Source organism: Piliocolobus tephrosceles, chromosome 1 (assembly GCF_002776525.5).
Source record: "Piliocolobus tephrosceles isolate RC106 chromosome 1, ASM277652v3, whole genome shotgun sequence".
Lineage (NCBI taxonomy): Eukaryota > Metazoa > Chordata > Mammalia > Primates > Cercopithecidae > Piliocolobus > Piliocolobus tephrosceles.
The window spans coordinates 99,314,793-99,332,645 of NC_045434.1; the positions used below are offsets into that span (position 1 = coordinate 99,314,793).

Here is a 17,853-nt window from a genome sequence, read left to right on the forward strand (position 1 = left end):
AAAAAAAGGGCTAAACAGTTTAAGACTTAGGGAAAAAAAAAATGTGAACTCACTAATAAATCTCGACATCTCTAAAAGTGGGACAGTATGTATATGCCTCCTGCTATGATGCAAGGAAGTACCTATGAAGTATTATTGCAAAAACAAAAACAAAAGCAAAAACTAATCAAGCCTCTAGATGTCACTGGCAGTTTCTGGAACAAATTAAGCATCACCATGAAGATGTAATCAGCAGAATCACAAAGTGGGAAATTCTATAGGACCAATGACTTAGATTCTTCAACAAATGGCATGGGGGGAAGAAATGGAGAGGGAATTGTCATATGAACTAAATGCAATGTGACGATCTTGCTTGGATCCTGATTTTAACAAACTAACTGGAAGGAAGGGCATTTTTGAAACAGAAAACTGAACATGGAACAAGTATCAGATGATATTAAGGAGTTACTAATTTTGTTGGATATGATAATGGTATTATCAATGTTTTTGAAAAATAAGAAAAGGCAGGCTGGGTGCGGTGGCTCATGCTTATAATCCCAGCATTTTGGGAGGCTGAAGCGGATGGATCACGAGGTCAAGAGATCAAGACCATCCTGGCCAACATGGTGAAACCAACCCCATCTCTACTAAAAAAATACAAAAATTAGCTGGGCGTGGTGGCATGCGCCTGTAGTCCCAGCTACTCGGGAGGCTGAGGCAGAAGAATCGCTTGAACCCAGGAGGGAGGCAGAGGTTGCAGTGATCACGCCACTGCACTCCAGCCTGGCGACAGAGCAAAACTCCGTCTCAAAAAAAAAAAGAGGCCTTGTCTCTTAGAGATATACGTTGAAGTATTTATGGGTGAAATAATATGATATCTGGATTTGCTTTAAAATATTCCAGGAAGGCTGGGCAAGGTGGCTCACACCTGTAATCCCAGCACTTTGGGAGGCCGAGGCAGGCAGATCACCTTAGGTCAGGAGTTCAAGACCAGCCTGGCCAGCATGGTGAAATCCCATCTCTATTAAAAATACAAAAATTAGCCGGGCATGGTGGCAGGCACCTGAAATTCCAGCTACTTGGGAGGCTGAGGCAGGAGAATCGCTTGAACCTGGGAGGCACAGGTTGCAGGGAGCTGAGCTCACACATTGCACTCCAGCCTGGGCGACAGAGCGAGACTCCGTCTAAGGGGGGGGGAAGAAACATTCTGGGAAAAACACAAAACAAAATGAAGAAAGTTGTGGAGAGGAGAGGTAGGATAGATAAAACAAGAATGGCAAATTGTTGAAGCTGAGCTGGGTGATAGGAACACGGGGATGCATTACATCATCTCATGTTTGAAAATTTTCATACTAAAAGTTTATTTTACAAATTAAAACATTAAATAAAACAATTTAAAAGGTTGGTGTTTGCATAATGTTCTTCTAAATAAAAAATCCTCACTAACTTTAGATAATTTTCTTAAAGTCATTTTTATCACATACTAGTTTCCATCTATCATAATATGATTTTTTTTTTTTTTAAAGACAGAATCTTGCTATATTGCCCAGGCCAGCCTTGAACGCCTGGGTTCAAGCAATCCTCCTGCCTCAGCTTCTCAAGAAGCTGGGATTACAGGTGTGTACCACTGTGCCTGGCACAGACAAAATATTAGAATAACAGAATTCAACAAGGTTTTTGGCACAAGATTGCTGTACAAAAATCCACAGTGTTGCTATACCCCAATAATAGCTGAATAGAAAAAAAAAAAGGATGTGAAAAACAAAACTATAAAACTATGAAAATAAAAACAACAGTCTTAATGACCTCAGGAGAGGGAAGGATTTCTTAAGAAAGCTATAAATGTCAGCTATCACAACAACAGATTGATAAATTTGACTACATTGAAATTAAAATCTAGAGAACAAAAGCCCCATAAACAAAGAGGACAAGTGTCAACCTGGGAGAAGGTATTTACAACATATATACCAAGTGTTAACTTAAAAAGAAACCCAACAATGGACAGGATGTGGTGGCTCACGCCTGTAATCCCAGTGCTTTGGGAGGCTGAGGCAGAAGGATAGCTTGAGCCTAGAAGTTTGAGACCAGCCTGGGCAACAAAGTGAGACTCTCTCTCTCTTTAAAAAATGTATACATTAAAAAACCCCACAATGAATAAATTTAGAAAAGAAGGGGAGACTTTATGGCCTGCAAGGTTGCCATCCTACAGGCTGGGAAGCATGCCTCCAGAAACAGGCACTTTGAAGGAGAAGGGCTTGTAGTATAGGAGCTTCAGGCTGAACAGGCTGGCTAAACATAGATTTTCTTTTTTTTTTTTTTTTGAGACGGAGTCTCGCTGTGTCTCCTGGGCTGGAGTGCAGTGGCCGGATCTCAGCTCACTGCAAGCTCTGCCTCCCGGGTTCACGCCATTCTCTTGCCTCAGCCTCCCGAGTAGCTGGGACTACAGGTGCCGCCACCTCGCCCGGCTAGTTTTTTGACGGGGTTTCACCGTGTTAGCCAGGATGGTCTCGATCTCCTGACCTCGTGATCCGCCCGTCTCGGCCTCCCAAAGTGCTGGGATTATAGGCTTGAGCCACCGCGCCCGGCCTAAACATAGATTTTCAACAGGTTACAGGAAGAGCTATGGATATTCATGAAAGTGGTCCTGATACATGTATATTGAACAAAAAACTCATGTAACATATGACCCATATTCACTTTGGGATGGAGACTTAACTCTTTTGTTGTTGTTGTTGTTGAGATGGAGTTTTGCTCTATCACCCAGGCTGGACTGCAATGGTGCGATCTCAGCTCACTGTAACCTCCACCTCCTGGTTTCAAGCCTCTTGCCTTAGCCTCCTGAATAGCTGGGATTACAGGAACCCGCCACCGTGCTTGGCTAATTTTTGTATTTTTAGTAGAAATGGGGTTTCCCCATGTTGGCCAGGCTGGTCTCAAGCTCCTGACCTCGTGATCTGCCCACCCCGGCCTCCCAAAGTACTGGAATTACAGGTGTGAGCCACCACACCCAGCCGAGACTTAACATTTGAATATATTACAATGAGCCCTATACATCGAAAGGTCTTTCAGGACATGAAGCCATGCAAATATGCAACCTCTGTAAACCAGCTAGAACCAGTCCATGGCCGGTGGTGTTCTTATCTGGAGAAAGTTACTGAAATTAGGCCGGGCGCGGTGGCTCAAGCCTGTAATCCCAGCACTTTGGGAGGCCGAGACGGGCGGATCACGAGGTCAGGAGATCGAGACCATCCTGGCTAACACGGTGAAACCCCGTCTCTACTAAAAAATACACAAAAGCTAGCCGGGCGAGGTGGCGGGCGCCTGTAGTCCCAGCTACTCCGGAGGCTGAGGCAGGAGAATGGCGTAAACCCGGGAGACGGAGCTTGCAGTGAGCTGAGATCACGCCACTGCACTCCAGCCTGGGTGACAGAGCCAGACTCCGTCTCAAAAAAAAAAAAAAAAAAAAAAAAAAGAAAGTTACTGAAATTGACAAAAAGTTGTCCAATGAAAGCTGTAGCTACGGCTGGTGGAATGGGGGCTGGGGATCAGTAAGTCAGCATCTGGTGGAGCTGCAGATTGTTTTAATATTGTTTCTCTTGAGGCCTGTATTTATTTGGCTGCTAGAGAAGAACTTGTGGCAGTTAGAACACAGTTTATTCTTTAAGTATAGGGATGTGGGACTAAAGCCTTGCCTGGAATGGCTTTAGGTCTTGTTTACAATTTGGCATCTTAGTGCCAGAGTCTGTTCTGTCAGTCTTATCATCTCTATTTTAACATTAATGCTGGCCAGTTGTGTCTAAACCACAAAAGAGAGGGAGTATAACAAGGTGTGTCTAACCTGTTCCACCGTGGTCTAAAACTCAGTTTTAAGGTTTCCTAGGATCCCCTTGGCCACAAGGGGTCCTATTCCGTTGGTGGGGGACTTAGGAGTTTATTTTTAGTTTATACAGTCAATGAATAGAGCAGGCTATCTAATGACATACACATCATTTGTGAAAGAAAACTCCGTAGCAAACTTTATAAAAGGTAAGAGTGGACAGTTCACAGAAGAGGAAATAAGGTTTCATAAGTATGGAAGAATGCACCACTTTGTTAGGGAAATATAAATTGCAATTTTCACAGTGATAAAAATGATAAAGGTCTGACCATATCTTGTGTTGGAGAGAATGTGGAGCAAAGAGAACTCATGAATGCTAGCGAGGGTGTAAACCGATAAAATAGTACATACATTGTTAAAGACATTCTTGAGGCTGGGTGCGGTGGCTCACGCCTGTAATCTCAACATTTTGGGAGGCAGAAGCAGGCGGACTGCTTGAACTCAGGAGTTTTGAGACTAGCCTGGGCAACATGGTGAAATCCTGTCTCTACAAAAAATACAAAAATTAGCTGGGTGTGGTGGTGGGTTCCCATAGTCTCAGCTATTTGCGGGAGAGGCAGGAGGATCACTTAAACCTGGGAGGTCAAGCTGCCATGAGCTGAGATGGCGCCACTGCAATCCAGCATAGGGGAAAAAGTGAACCCGTCTCAAAAAAAAAAAAAAAGGAGGGAGAGAGAGAGAGATTGAGATTCTTGCATATATGCCCAAGGAGAGCCATACAAGGATATATTTTATGTAAACAATGGAAACAACCCAAATTTTGTCCATCCTTAGGGAAATGGAAAAATAAATTGTGATATATGTATTTATTCAAGGAAATACCATGGGTAGATCCTTAAAAAGTAATGTCCAATAAGAAAAATGATTTGGAGGACATTAGAGTATAAGTTTACATACATAAAAAAAAAAACCCAAATGACACTAAATGCATGGTCTATAAACATGTTTAAGCATCGTAAAAGTAAAAATAAAAGTGGACTAGAATTAAACTTTTATTTTTATAAAATAGAATTTTATACCCATAAAATTCATGGTAGAAGTGGCCTATGCCAAGAGAGGAAAATGAAGCAGGGAGGAAAGAGGAATTCAATTCTGTCTTATTTAATTTCTTATGAAAAATCTGGGACAAAAATGAAAAATGTTAAATTTTAAAATTCTCGGTGATAGGCCAAAAATGTTTGTTTCATAATTACTTGCACTTTTTGAATAAAAAATAAAATATTTTGGAAATTTAAAAAATTGGCGATTTGTCATGGTGATTTTCTTTCTTTCTTTTTTTTTGAGGCGGAGTCTTGCTCTGTCGCCCGGACTGGAGTGCAGTGGCCTGATCTCAGCTCACTGCAAGCTCCGCCTCCCGGGTTTACGCCATTCTCCTGCTTCAGCCTCCCGAGTAGCTGAGACTACAGGCGCCGGCCACCTCGCCCAGCTAGTTTTTGTATTTTTAGTAGAGATGGGGTTTCACCCTGTTAGCCAGGATGGTCTCGATCTCCTGACCTCGTGATCCGCCCGTCTCGGCCTCCCAAAGTGCTGGGATTACAGGCTTGAGCCACCGTGCCCGGCCAGGGTGATTTTCTTAAAAGACTAAGGTGTCTAGTGGGATACAGAAGACTTGCTGATTTTATTTTAGTTTATTTATTAATTTTTTTTTTTGAGACGGAGTCTCGCAATGTCGACCGGGCTGGGGTGCAGCGGCGCGATCTTGGCTCGCTGCAACCTCTGCCTCCCGGGTTCATGCGATTTTCCTGCCTCAGCCTCCCGAGTAGCTGGGATTACAGGCGCCCGCCACCACGCCCGGCTAATTTTTTGTATTTTCAGTGGAGACTAGGTTTCACTATGTTGGCCAGGCTGGTCTCAAACTCCTAACCTCGTGATCCGCCCCCCTCTGCTTTCCAAAATCCTGGGATTACAGGAGTGAGCCACCGCGCCTGGTCTTATTTTAGTTTTTATGGCAATTTTTGAATTTGTAATTGGGTGAGAATAAAAGTGTTATAAATTTCACCTTAAATGAAAATTTATTAGTTTTCTGATCACAAAAGTAGTCACATCTGACGTAAGGGGATTTCATGGTCTTTTTCTGGGCTTGCCTCCCGGAACGCTCCTGTATTACGTAATCTGTAGTAATATACAGCCAGGAGCAGTTTGGAGGGTTCTGGGAAGCACATTTGTTTTGCTTACCACCCATGGGAAAGACTCCACGTGGTCCTAGAGGCACACGTGTTCTTATGTTATAGTATTTTAAATATTCACTGGCCGCTGAAATTTAAAATGGATGAAAAAGAAATTCTCTTAAGTAGCGTTCTTGAAACTGTTTTATCAAACTCAGTTCATATTTTCAGTTGGAGTTCGTGATGTGTGTGAATTTCCTTTCAATAAACCCCGAATGTTTTAGTAACACAGATAATTGGGAACTTCGATTACTGTAGGTCTTAGGGGAGGCTCGCTTGGACTTTGACTAAATACTATGCTTTAGAAACTTATCTTTAGGAGATAAATTTGGGGGGGTTATCTTTTATATTTGCATTGTTTCAATTTATTTAAATAAAAGTAGGCTTTCTAGGAGTATGTTTTATAGTACCACTTACCTCGGATACTGTGCCAGTAAGCAGTTTTCACGAATGTGGAAAAATAGTAGTGTTTTTTTTCATACATGCGTATATGAAGAATTTTTACACTAATAGAGAATTATTTGTAAAAATTAAATTAAATTTACTATTAGTCTCTAATTTTGTTCTGAGATAGCCACGGTGTGGTATTAAGAAAGATAATCAAGGAATAAGCCAGAATGTTCAGAAAAGGGCTTTACTTTTTATTTTTAATATTGATAAATTTTGTTCACTTGAAGCGATGTCTGCGTGTCTTACCCCGCCTCCCCCATAAAACAGCGGGACAGAAAGTCCTGAAAACTCCAAAAGGGAAATATTTACTCAGAGGTCCGTTTAAATTTGCTTAGTCTCTGACGTTCTCCTATGTCCTACTAAGTCCCTCGTGCGGCAGAAGCAGTTTGTCTTTACTCGGCCACCGTCTCGTCAGCGTTACGGAGTATTTTGTCCGCCTGCCGCCGCCGTCCCAGATATTAATCACGGAGTTCCAGGGAAGACGAACTTGTGGTATGGGGGAGTCGGGAGGTGTTGCCGGCACCATGGAGTCACCTTTTAGCCCGGGACTCTCTCACAGGCTGGATGAAGATTGGGGTGAGTGGGATCTGATAATGCACCGGGTTGGCTCGGCTTCGCATCTACAGGTTTCTTCCTCCTTACTTCCGCCCACTCGTGGTGACAGGTGTGGACCAACCCTGCGTGGTTAGTGAGGCCACTCGTCACTCTCGTTCGTGCCCCTATAAGAGTCTGGGAGGATCGTTCGGCTTCTGTCCTGGCCACAGGGAGAGTAGAATATTGTCTAACTGGAGTTAACTATCGTTTTTCACTGTTCCCGTTGGGGAAGTACTGGATGATCTTTTTGTGTGGCTGACACTGGACGTCATTAGGAGGTTTAGGGCAAGATGGCTGGGACCGCCAAAAAGGCTGCAAGCTGTTTCCTGAGTGTGAAATGTGGGCAGTGAGCACAATGGAGTGGGTTTTTGTGTGTTTGGTGTGCATGAGAGAATGTGGTTATATACAAGAAATCGTAATCTTACAGCTTTTACTATTGGTTTAAGCCTGATGTCCATCTTGGCAGAAAAGCAAAACACCCAAGCACCTGACCTCGGGTCCCTGCTTAGCTAGACCTAATACTCATGGTAGAATCCTGACTGCTCTCCAGATACAGCTCTTAATTTTCTTGTTAATGGATATTTTGTTTGGTTTCGGTAGTCAGGAAGGGTGGAATGGAATGAGGTGGAAATGAGAATGGAGAAGCTTTGTTATCTAAGTATTTAGAGAAGACTTTTATTCTCCTCTTGATTGCAAGATATAATAGTAATATTGTTCTTAGGTTCCAATATGAATTTGGGATTGTGTAGGTTCCCAAATGGGCCCCCTAGTGAGCCTACACCACTCATCAGCCTCGGAATTGGGGGGAACCCAGTTTATCTTTCTCCCTTGGATTAGCATTCTCAATAGCATGAGTGGAAGGAATCCCAACTATTTATTGAACAAAGTCATTTAAGTTTTTCAAGGGCAGATGTTCTCTAAAACTATATTCTATTGGAGATTTATTTCAATCCTTGGGTAGATTTTCTAAGAGTTGCTGGAAAACTTAAGACTTCTATTCCCATTTTCCTAAGCCAAGTACATTAGTAACAGTAACCATTTATTTAGCACTTTCTTTGTGTCAGGCACCCTGCTAAACTCTTGACATGCAGTATTTTGTTTAATCCTACCAACCGTCCAATGAGGTACTGTTTATTTTAGAGATGAGGAAACTGAGGCTAACAGAATTTGTGCTCAGAATCTTAGAGCTAGTTAATGGCAGAAGAAGGATCAGACCGGGTTTTTCAACCTCCAAAGTCTGTACCCCTAGTATCTATTCTATAATGCTTTCCTAACTCGTGTCTGCAGATTTTATTCTTCCTAAGATCTCTGGTTATTAATAAGACTACTTGAATATATTGGGTAGTTATGATTTGTTTTTGTCAGCTAGTCAGCTGTTATATTTTCATGACTTTTCTTTTTCTTTTTGAGATGGAGTTTTGCTTTTGTTGCCCAGGCTGGAGTGTAATGGCAAGATCTCGGCTCACCGCAACCTCCGCCTCCCGGGTTCAAGCGATTCTCCTGCCTCAGCCTCCCGAATAACTGGGATTACAGGCATGCACCACCAAGCCCAGCTAATTTTGTATTTTAAGTAGAGACAGGGTTTCTCCATGTTGGTCAGGCTGGTCTGGAACTCCCCACCTCAGGTGATCTGCCCACCTCGGCCTCCCAAAGTGCTGGGATTACAGGTGTGAGCCACTGTGCCTGGCCAGTGACATTTCTTAAACTATAACTGTGGGACACTTCCTCATGGCATTATTTTATGTTGTCTTCTGATACCCAGGCTGCATTTTCCTGACTTATCTGATCACTTGACTTAATGTCCTCTAACAGAGCATTCTGTTCTTTGTAGTCAGTTCACTGACTCACTTCTATCAGGTATCCTGCCCTGCCCCTCCCTGAATGTGCCCATTTCCATTGTTTTCCAGGTTTCCCTTTTCAAACTGTTAACAGTCTTCTCTTCTTTGAACACTTTAATTCCTTAGGTGTTCAGTAAGTAGGATAGATTTTGTTGGCAATAGAGTGAAACACTATTGTCTGCTAGTGTTTCATTCTGTGACAGTTGCTGTTTTGGATGTTCAAGTACTTCACTGATTTACTTGTTCTTTTTTTTTTTTTTCTTTTAGAGACAGGGTCTCACTCTGTCGCCCAGGCTGGAGTGCAGTGATGCAATCATAGTTTACTGTGACCTGAAACTCCTGGGCTCAAGTGATCCTTGCATCTCAGCCTCCTGAGTCGCTAGTACTACAGGTGCACGCCACCACCACGCCTGGTTAATTCTTAATTTTTGACATTTTGGTAGAGACAGGGGTCTTGCTGTGTTGCCCAGGCTGGTCTCCAACTGGCCTCAAGCAGTCATCCTGCCTCAACTTCCCAGGTACTGGGATTACAGGCTCAAGCCACTGTGCCTAGCCTTGATTTTTTTTTTTTTTTAATATTAGATACTATCTAGTTAAAATTTTAAAATCAGATTATGTAATTAGTATGTCTCGTGATTTTAACAACTCTAAACAATTTTTTTTTTTTTTTCCAGTCCTGTACCCTTAGTTTATTTTTCTTATCTTTTTTTTTTTTTTAATTATACTTTAAGTTCTAGGGTACATGTGCATAACGTGCAGGTTACATATGTATACATGTGCCATGTTGGTGTGCTGCACCCATCAACTCGTCAGCACCCATCAATTCATCATTTATATCAGGTATAACTCCCCAATGCAATCCCTCCCCCCTCCCCCCTCCCCATGATAGGCCCCTAAACAATTTAAATAAAGTGATTAACTCAGAAGAGCCTGTGAGGGATGTGCTTTCCTTTTTCTTTTTAATGTAGGTAATGAAATTTAGAACAAGGATCTTCAAACATTTTCTGTAAAGGTCCAGATGGTAAATATTTTAGGCTTTGTGATTACATGGTCACTGTTGCAACTACTCAAGTCTGCTGTGATAGTACAGAAGCAGCCAGAGACAACATAAACAAGTGAGCATGGCTGTGTTTCTATAAAGCTTTATAGACACTGAAATTTGAATTTCACATAATTATTTTAAATAATGGGCCTACTTTTTAAGTATAATTATAGATTTACACAATAATTGAGCAGATAGTACAAAGAGTTCCATGTACTTCCCCTCCATCCCCAGCTTCCCCTATTGGTAACATTTTGCATTAGTGTGGTACATTGGTTGCAATTGATAAGCCAGTATTGATACATTATTATTACCTTATTATTATAAGCCCATAGTTTAAAGTTTACTCTGTTGTACATTCTATGGCAGGGGTCCCCTGCCTTTTGGCACCAGGGACTGGTTTCATGAAAGACAATTTTTCCACGGGGTGGGGACGGGGAGGCACAGGAGATGTTTTCGGGATGATTCAAGTGCATTACATTTACTGTGCACTTTATTTGTATTGTTATTACACTGTAATATATAATGAAATAATTATACAACTCAACATAATATAGAATTAGTGGGAGCCCTGAGCTTGTTTTCCTGCAGCTACATGGTCTCATCTGGGGGTGATGGGAGACAGTGATTAGATCATCAGGTATTAGATTCTCATAAGGAATGTACAGTCTCGATCCCTCATGTGCAGTTCACAATAGGGTTCGCACTCCTATGAGAATCTAATGCTGCTGCTGATCTGACAGGTCGTGGAGTTCAGGCGGTAATGCAAGTGATGGGGAATGGCTGTAAATACAGATGAAGCTTCACTAACTCACCCATCTGCTGCTCACCTCCTGCTGCGTGGCCTGGTTCCCAACCTGTTCTATGGGTTTTGACAAATGTATAATGACATGTGTCCATAATTACAGTATCATACAGAATAGTTTCACTGCCCTAAAAAAGCCCTGTGCTCTACCTATTTTTTCCTCCCTCCTCTTCCCTGTCTCTGGTCAGGTAACCACTGATATTTTCATTGTCTCCATAGTTTTACCTTTTTCAGAATGTCATATAGTTGGAATCATACAGTATGTAGCATTTTTGAATTGGCTTCTTTCACTTAGCAATATGCACTTAAGGTCTCTCCATGTCTTTTCAAGATAGCTCATTTCTTCTTAGCTCTAAATAGTATTATATTGTATGGATGTTCCATAGCCTATTAGTCTGCCTAGGCTGCCATAAGACAGCACCACACACTGAGTGGTTTAAGCAACAGAAATTTATTTTCTCACAGTTCTGGAGGTTAGAGTTCAAGATCAAGATGGCACCATGTTCAGGTTCTGGTTAGGGCCCTCTTCCTGGCTTGCACATGGCTGCCTTCTTGTGTCCTTACATGGCATTGAGAGAGAGGATCTTCTTCTTATAAGGCCACAGTCCTATCAGATTAGCGCCCCACTTTTATGACCTCATTTAACCTTAATTACCTCCTAAAGACTGTATCTCTCGATATAGTCATATTTGGGGTTAGGGCTTCAACATAAGAATTTTGGAGGACACAGTTTAGTCCATAAATTCACAGTTTGCTTATCTACTTACCTATTGAAGCACAACCTGGTTGCTTCCAACTTTTGGCAATTATATATAAAAGTGCTGAAAACATTTGTGTGCAGGTTTTTGTGTGGACATGCATTTTCAAATTGTTTGGGTAAATATCAAGGAGTACAATTGCTGGATTGTATGGTAAGAACATGTTTTTTGTTTGCTTTGCAAGAAATTGCCAAACTGTCTTCCAAAGTGGCTGTATGATTTTGGATTCCCACTAGCAGTGAATGAGCATTTCTGATGCTCCACATCCTTGCTAACATTTGGTGTTGCCAGTACTTTGGATTTTAGTCATTCTAATAGGTGTGTAGTGGTATCTTGTTTTTTAATTTGCAGTTTCCTGATGACATATGATGTTGAGCATCTTTTCATATGCTTTTTTGCCATCTGTATGTTTTACCGTCCTCTCTCCTCCTCTCTTCTCTTTTACTCTTGCTTGAATTTGTGCAAAAGATACTTTTTCTGCTTTCTTCCCTCCTCCTCCTCCTTCCTCCTTTCTCCTTTTTCCTTCTGTCAGCTGTACTTAAGATATGTGTATCAAGATGAGAAGCTTCTGTCTGCCACTGTGGTTTATGTCTTCAGTCTCTTCTGTGAACGTTCTCTTGGCTTTCTAGCACTAAACCAAAATCTGGTGCTCCCGGATGACACAACTTCCCTTAATGCCCCGGTGAACGATTGCTAATTTTATTCTCAAAACCTTTTCACCATAGGGCCTCTGATGGTGGGATAGGTGTCTCCATTGTCCTTCACTACTATTCTCCTTTTCTCCTCCCTAAAAATATCTAAGTTTAAATCTCATTTTGTCACAATATCCCATCCTCTACCTCTCCTGATTCCTGGATCACTCTCTTTCACTTTTTTTTTTTCTTTTAGAGATGGGGTCTTGTTCTCTTGCCTGGGTTGGAGCTGGAGTATGCGGTGGAGCAATCACAGCTCACTGCATCCTCAGACTCCTGGGGTCAAGGGATCCTCCTGCCTCAGCCTCCTGAGTAGCTGGGACTACAAACAAATGCCACCATGCCTGGCTTCTCCTTGACTTTTTGAAAAAATTTTGCCTCTAGCTTACTGTTACTTTCTTCACCATTACTTACATCATGATTCTTGGATGATTTCAGTATCCTTAGAGAAGATCCTTCAGATATACTGACCTCTCATTTTCTGGACCTCCTCTTTATCACTGATTGTACCTTTTACCCAGTCTCGGCCATTTGCTTTCCTGATCATAAGCCTAAGTCTTGTCACTACCAATAACATCTCACTTTCAAACATCCTGCTCTGACTACCTTCACCTGTTTTACCAGCTTACTCCCTTTAGTATTCCAGTTTCTTTTTCTTTTTTTTTTTTTTTGAGACCGAGTCTCGCTGTGTGGCCCAGGCTGGAGTGCAGTGGCGCGATCTCCACTCACTGCAAGCTCCGCCTCCCGGGCCCACGCCATTCTCCCGCCTCAGCCTCCTAGTAGCTGGGACTACAAGCGCCCGCCAGCAGGCCCGGCCAGTTTTTTTTTTTTTTTTAGTAGAGATGGGGTTTCACCATGTTAGCCAGGATGGTCTTGATCTCCTGACCTCGTGATCCACCCGCCTCGGCCTCCCAAAGTGCTGGGATTACAGGCTTGAGCCACCGCGCCCGGCGGTATTCCAGTTTCAATAGTTGTTCAGTCCTTCTGAGATTTTGCCATGTTTCCAGTGTCTCTCATTCCCTTCAGTTCATCACGTCACCCTTACCCAGTTTAAATACCATGAACAATCATTGTCACAATTTCCTTCCTTTCACCTTTCATATCCTTGTCTGTCTCTTGTCTTGTAGGTTTCTCTTGGATAAACCTATTAGTTAAATTCAGTTTTGCCCACTTCACACGTGCCTTACTATAGCTGAATTTGGCTGAAAAAAACACTTCAGCTATCCTGACTGGTCTCACTTTAAGTGTTGCCAGAACAATCATATTTCCCTGGTCCTTTTACTGTCCCACTCTGATGATTGCTTTATGAAGTTTCTTCTATCTTCAAACCTCCAACATCCCTCCCATCCTTTGAATCAGAAGAGAGCTTCTACAGCCTCCCACTACCTCATTTACCCACCTACCAACATGTTTGCTTTCTCTTTTGTTGCTGAGAATGAGTGGCTTCTTGCTCCTAGCTAGAGCCACTCCTTCCATATGTGCTTTAGATCCTTCCTCTTTTGTTCAAGAATATTGCTCAAGCTATTCTTCCTCCTGTTTCCTGCGTCAGCATTTCCCCTCTCTACTAGATCATCTATGTCAGTAAATGAACATGTTATTTCTCCTAGAAGTACTGTTTCTACGTCTAGATAGTACTCTAGAGTAAAAAAAAAACCAAAACAAAACCAACAAACTCAAAACTCTGTTCAATGTTACTTCCTCTCTTGCTGTTACTGCATTTCTCTACTGTATGTTACGGCAGAATTCCCTTTAAAAAATCTCCATGTTCACTGCTGACTCTAATTTTTTATTTCTCGTTGTCACTGGAACTCAGTCCAGTCAGGTGCCACTGCTCCACAGAAACTGCTGTTTTAAAAACAATTTTTTTTTTAATTTTTTTTTTTTTTGAGACAATCTTGCTCTGTTGCCCAGGCTAGAGTGCACTGGCACTATCTTGGCTCACTGCAACCTCCGCTTCCCGGATTCAAGCGATTCTCCTGCCTTAGCTTCCCCAGTAGCTGGGATTACAGGTGCCTGTCACCACCATGCCCGGCTAACATTTTTTTTTTTTGAGACAGAGTCTGTCTCTGTCACCCAGGCTGGAGTGCAGTGACTCACTGGGCTCATTGCAAGCTCCACCTCCCAGGTTTATGCCATTCTTCTGCCTCAGCCTCCCGAGTAGCTGGGACTGCAGGTGCCTGCCACCACGCCTGGCAAATTTTTTTTTTTTTTTTTTTTTTTTTGCATTTTTAGTAGAAACGGGGTTTGACTGTGTTAGCCAGGATAGTCTCCATCTCCTGACCTCATGATCCGCCCACCCACCTCGGTATTCCAAAGTGCTGGGATTACAGGCGCAAGCTACTAAATTTTGTATTTTTAGTAGAGACGGGGTTTCACCATGCTGGTCAGGCTGGTCTCAAACTCCCGACCTCAGGTGATCCACCCGCCTCGGCCTCCCAAAGTGCTGGGATTATAGGCATGAGCCATCATGCCTGGCCTGAAACTGCTGCTTTTAAGGGCACTACTGTTTTCCACATTGCTAAACCCAGTGACTGTGTCTCATCTTATTAAACTTATAAGGAGTAAATGAATAAATAAATGGGCAAGATGGAGGTGAGGTGGGAAAGCTTGCTGAGTACACTAAAAATAATAACTACCATCGTTTACTACTGTTGAGGGAAATCTAATAGTGTGGGACTGGTGCAAAGGATATAGAAATAGGCAATAGGTTTTAGAGATACTTCGGGGTGACTAATGCTAACAGTTTCTTTTTTTTTTTTTTTTTTTTGAGACGGAGTCTCGCTCTGTCGCCCAGGCTGGAATGCAGTGGCCGGATCTCAGCTCACTGCAAGCTCCGCCTCCCGGGTTTATGCCATTCTCCTGCCTCAACCTCCCGAGCAGCTGGTACTACAGGCGCCTGCCACCTCGCCCAGCTAGTTTTTTGTATTATTAGTAGAGATGGGGTTTCACTGTGTTCGCCAGGATGGTCTCGATCTCCTGACCTCGTGATCCGCCCGTCTCGGCCTCCCAAAGTGCTGGGATTACAGGCTTGAGCCACCGCGCCCAGCCATGCTAACAGTTTCTTATGGATTCTTCCAGAATGTTCTATAAATATACAAGTATATTTATCAACCCACCTTCAGTTATTTTTTTAACCACAGAAAAGTTGAAAGATAAATACATTGGTAAACCTGCATTTTCCTTGTCTAGATTTACCAACTGTTAAAATCCTGCCACATTCACTTTATCTCTTAATATTACCACACTTTCCTCCTCTTTCACATCTGAAAGCGGGCTGCAGATAATATGAAACTCCTAAACACTTCACCATGTATTTCCTAAGAATGAGGAAATATTTATTTTTAAAAAGCATCAATTCATTTTAATATACTTTACACTTCAAAGGTAACATCGCAGGGTTCTTTTTCACCTTCTTGCACTATATGCTTGTATTTTTCTTCTGCCACTATGAGAATCCTGACTCCCAATAACATCCTTTGTTTTTATAGGTTCACTTTAGCAGCTCTGTTGGAAATAGACTGAAAGAGGGGCAAGGGCAGAAGTAGGGAGATATTTGGAAGCTACTATAGCAATCCCCATGAGTTACAATAGTAGCAGTGGAGTAATGAGAAGTAGTTGGATTATGGATATGTACACACACACACATATACACATGTATATATACATACATTTGAAAATTTTGAAATAGTTTGAAACCTATAGAAAAGTTGTAAGAACAGTGCAAAGAACTCTTGCATGCCCTTTACCAGATTCCTCAGTTGTTAAATTTTGCCGCATTTACTCTATTTCTCTCTTTCTCCCTTTCAAGAGAGAGAGATGTGTTGACCCATCACCTTTAAATACTATAGTGTATATTCTCTATCCTCCTACCCCCCAAAACAAGGCCACGTTCCTGTATTACTACCCTATATTTCTTCCAGTCAGGAGATAAACATTGATACAACACTATCATTCAATTCAAAAACACCATTCAAAGTTTGCCATCTGTTTCAATAATGATTTGTTTGTCTAGTCTAGGATTTTACTTGCAAACATTCATTGCTTTTACTTCTTATGTCTCATCAGTGTCCTTTAATCTGGAACAGTTCTTTAGTCTTTTCCTGTCTCTAATGTCCTTAACAGTCTTAAAGAGTACAAGTCTTTTATTCTACAAGATGATCCTAAACCACTAAGGGGTTCCTTGGAGAAATGACCAATTCTAGGGCTGGGAAAGTGCAGGGAAAGTGCAAAATCAGCCCAGAAAATCTTGTGCCAGAAATTCTCAGCAAATGAACATGTTAAAAAGAACAAAGCCCCCAATATGAATGAACTCCCAGTGGTCAAATCTGGGAAAATTTGAGCATCACAATAAAATGAGGGTATACATTGTAGTGTAAATACTATGTGATGTTCCTATGCGGTCATATCATCCTGTGATATATTCACATGATCACTTGGTCAAGTTGGTATCTTCCAGGTTTCACCACTGTAAAGCTACTGCTTCCCATTTTGTATTTTATTGCTATTTTGGGGGAGATAATCTGACATGACACCAATATCCTTTTCTTATTAAACCTCTAACCATGAGCCCTAGCCTCATTAATAACCCCACTCTATATCAGTTACTACTCTAATGGTTGCCAAATGGTAACTATCTAACTCTATCATTCTATCATTGTTAATTGACATTGTACTATAAGAATTCCTCCCTCCCTCCCTCCCTCCCTCCCTCCCTCCCTCCCTCCCTCCCTTCCTTCCTTCCTTCTTTCCTTCTGTGATGAACTTATTGATTTCTTTTTTATTTGGTGGTTGGTAAACCACTACTCTCATTTTATTCTGATTCTCAGATTTTCCCAGATTTGACCACTGAGAATTCTTTCATATTGGGGCCTTTGTTCTTTTTGACGTGTTTCTATCATTTGCTGAGAATTTCTGGCACAGCAAGATTTCCAGGCTTATTTTGGCACTTTCCCTGCTGCAGCCCTTTATTTGGTTATTTCTCCAAGGAACCCCTTAGTGGACTTCTGTTTGGTGGAAGATGGTATTTAGTATCCAAGATCTGGTCACCTAGTATTTTCATTGCTACTCAGATGTCATTGCTTCTAGGACCTCTTAGCAGACAGAACTAGGAAATATATATATATATATATACATGTGTATATATATGTATGCATGTGTATATATATATATACACATAATACAAACATCAGTATATGTGTGAACATATATATATTTCTATAGCTATCTGTATGTGTTGTATTTTAAATGAGTTTATTTACTAATGCTTCTAGTTCTAATCCAGCATCTTAGGATTCTTTTAGTCTCCCTACTCTTTCCATGCTCTTTTTTTTTTTTTGAGATGGAGTCTGACTCTGTCACCCAGGCTGGAGTACAGTGGTGCAATCTCAGCTCACTGCAAGCTCCGCCTCCCGGGTTCACACCATTCTTCTGCCTCAGCCTCCTGAGTAACTGGGACTACGGGCACCCGCCACCACGCCTGGCTAATTTTTTGTATTTTTTAGTAGAGATGGGGTTTCACTGTGTTAGCCAGGATGGTCTTGATCTCCTGACCTTGTGGTCAGCCTGCCTCAGCCTCCCAAAGTGCTGGGATTACAGGTGTGAGCCACCGCACCTGGCCTCTCTCCATGCTTTTTTTTTTTTTTTTTTTTTTTTT

The 17,853-nt window shown here is 41.9% G+C and overlaps 1 protein-coding gene across 1 annotated transcript in view; it reads left to right on the forward strand.

Moving 5' to 3' along the window:
- The first annotated feature begins 6,855 nt into the window (after positions 1-6,855).
- ATF6 (activating transcription factor 6) overlaps positions 6,856-17,853 on the forward strand; it is a 245,648-nt gene continuing 234,650 nt past the window's right edge. Inside the window, exon 1 of the mRNA XM_031935524.1 lies at positions 6,856-7,047. Within this exon, the coding sequence (XP_031791384.1) occupies positions 6,966-7,047 (82 nt within the window). The 5' untranslated portion in view covers positions 6,856-6,965. The remainder of the gene's footprint in view (positions 7,048-17,853) is intronic.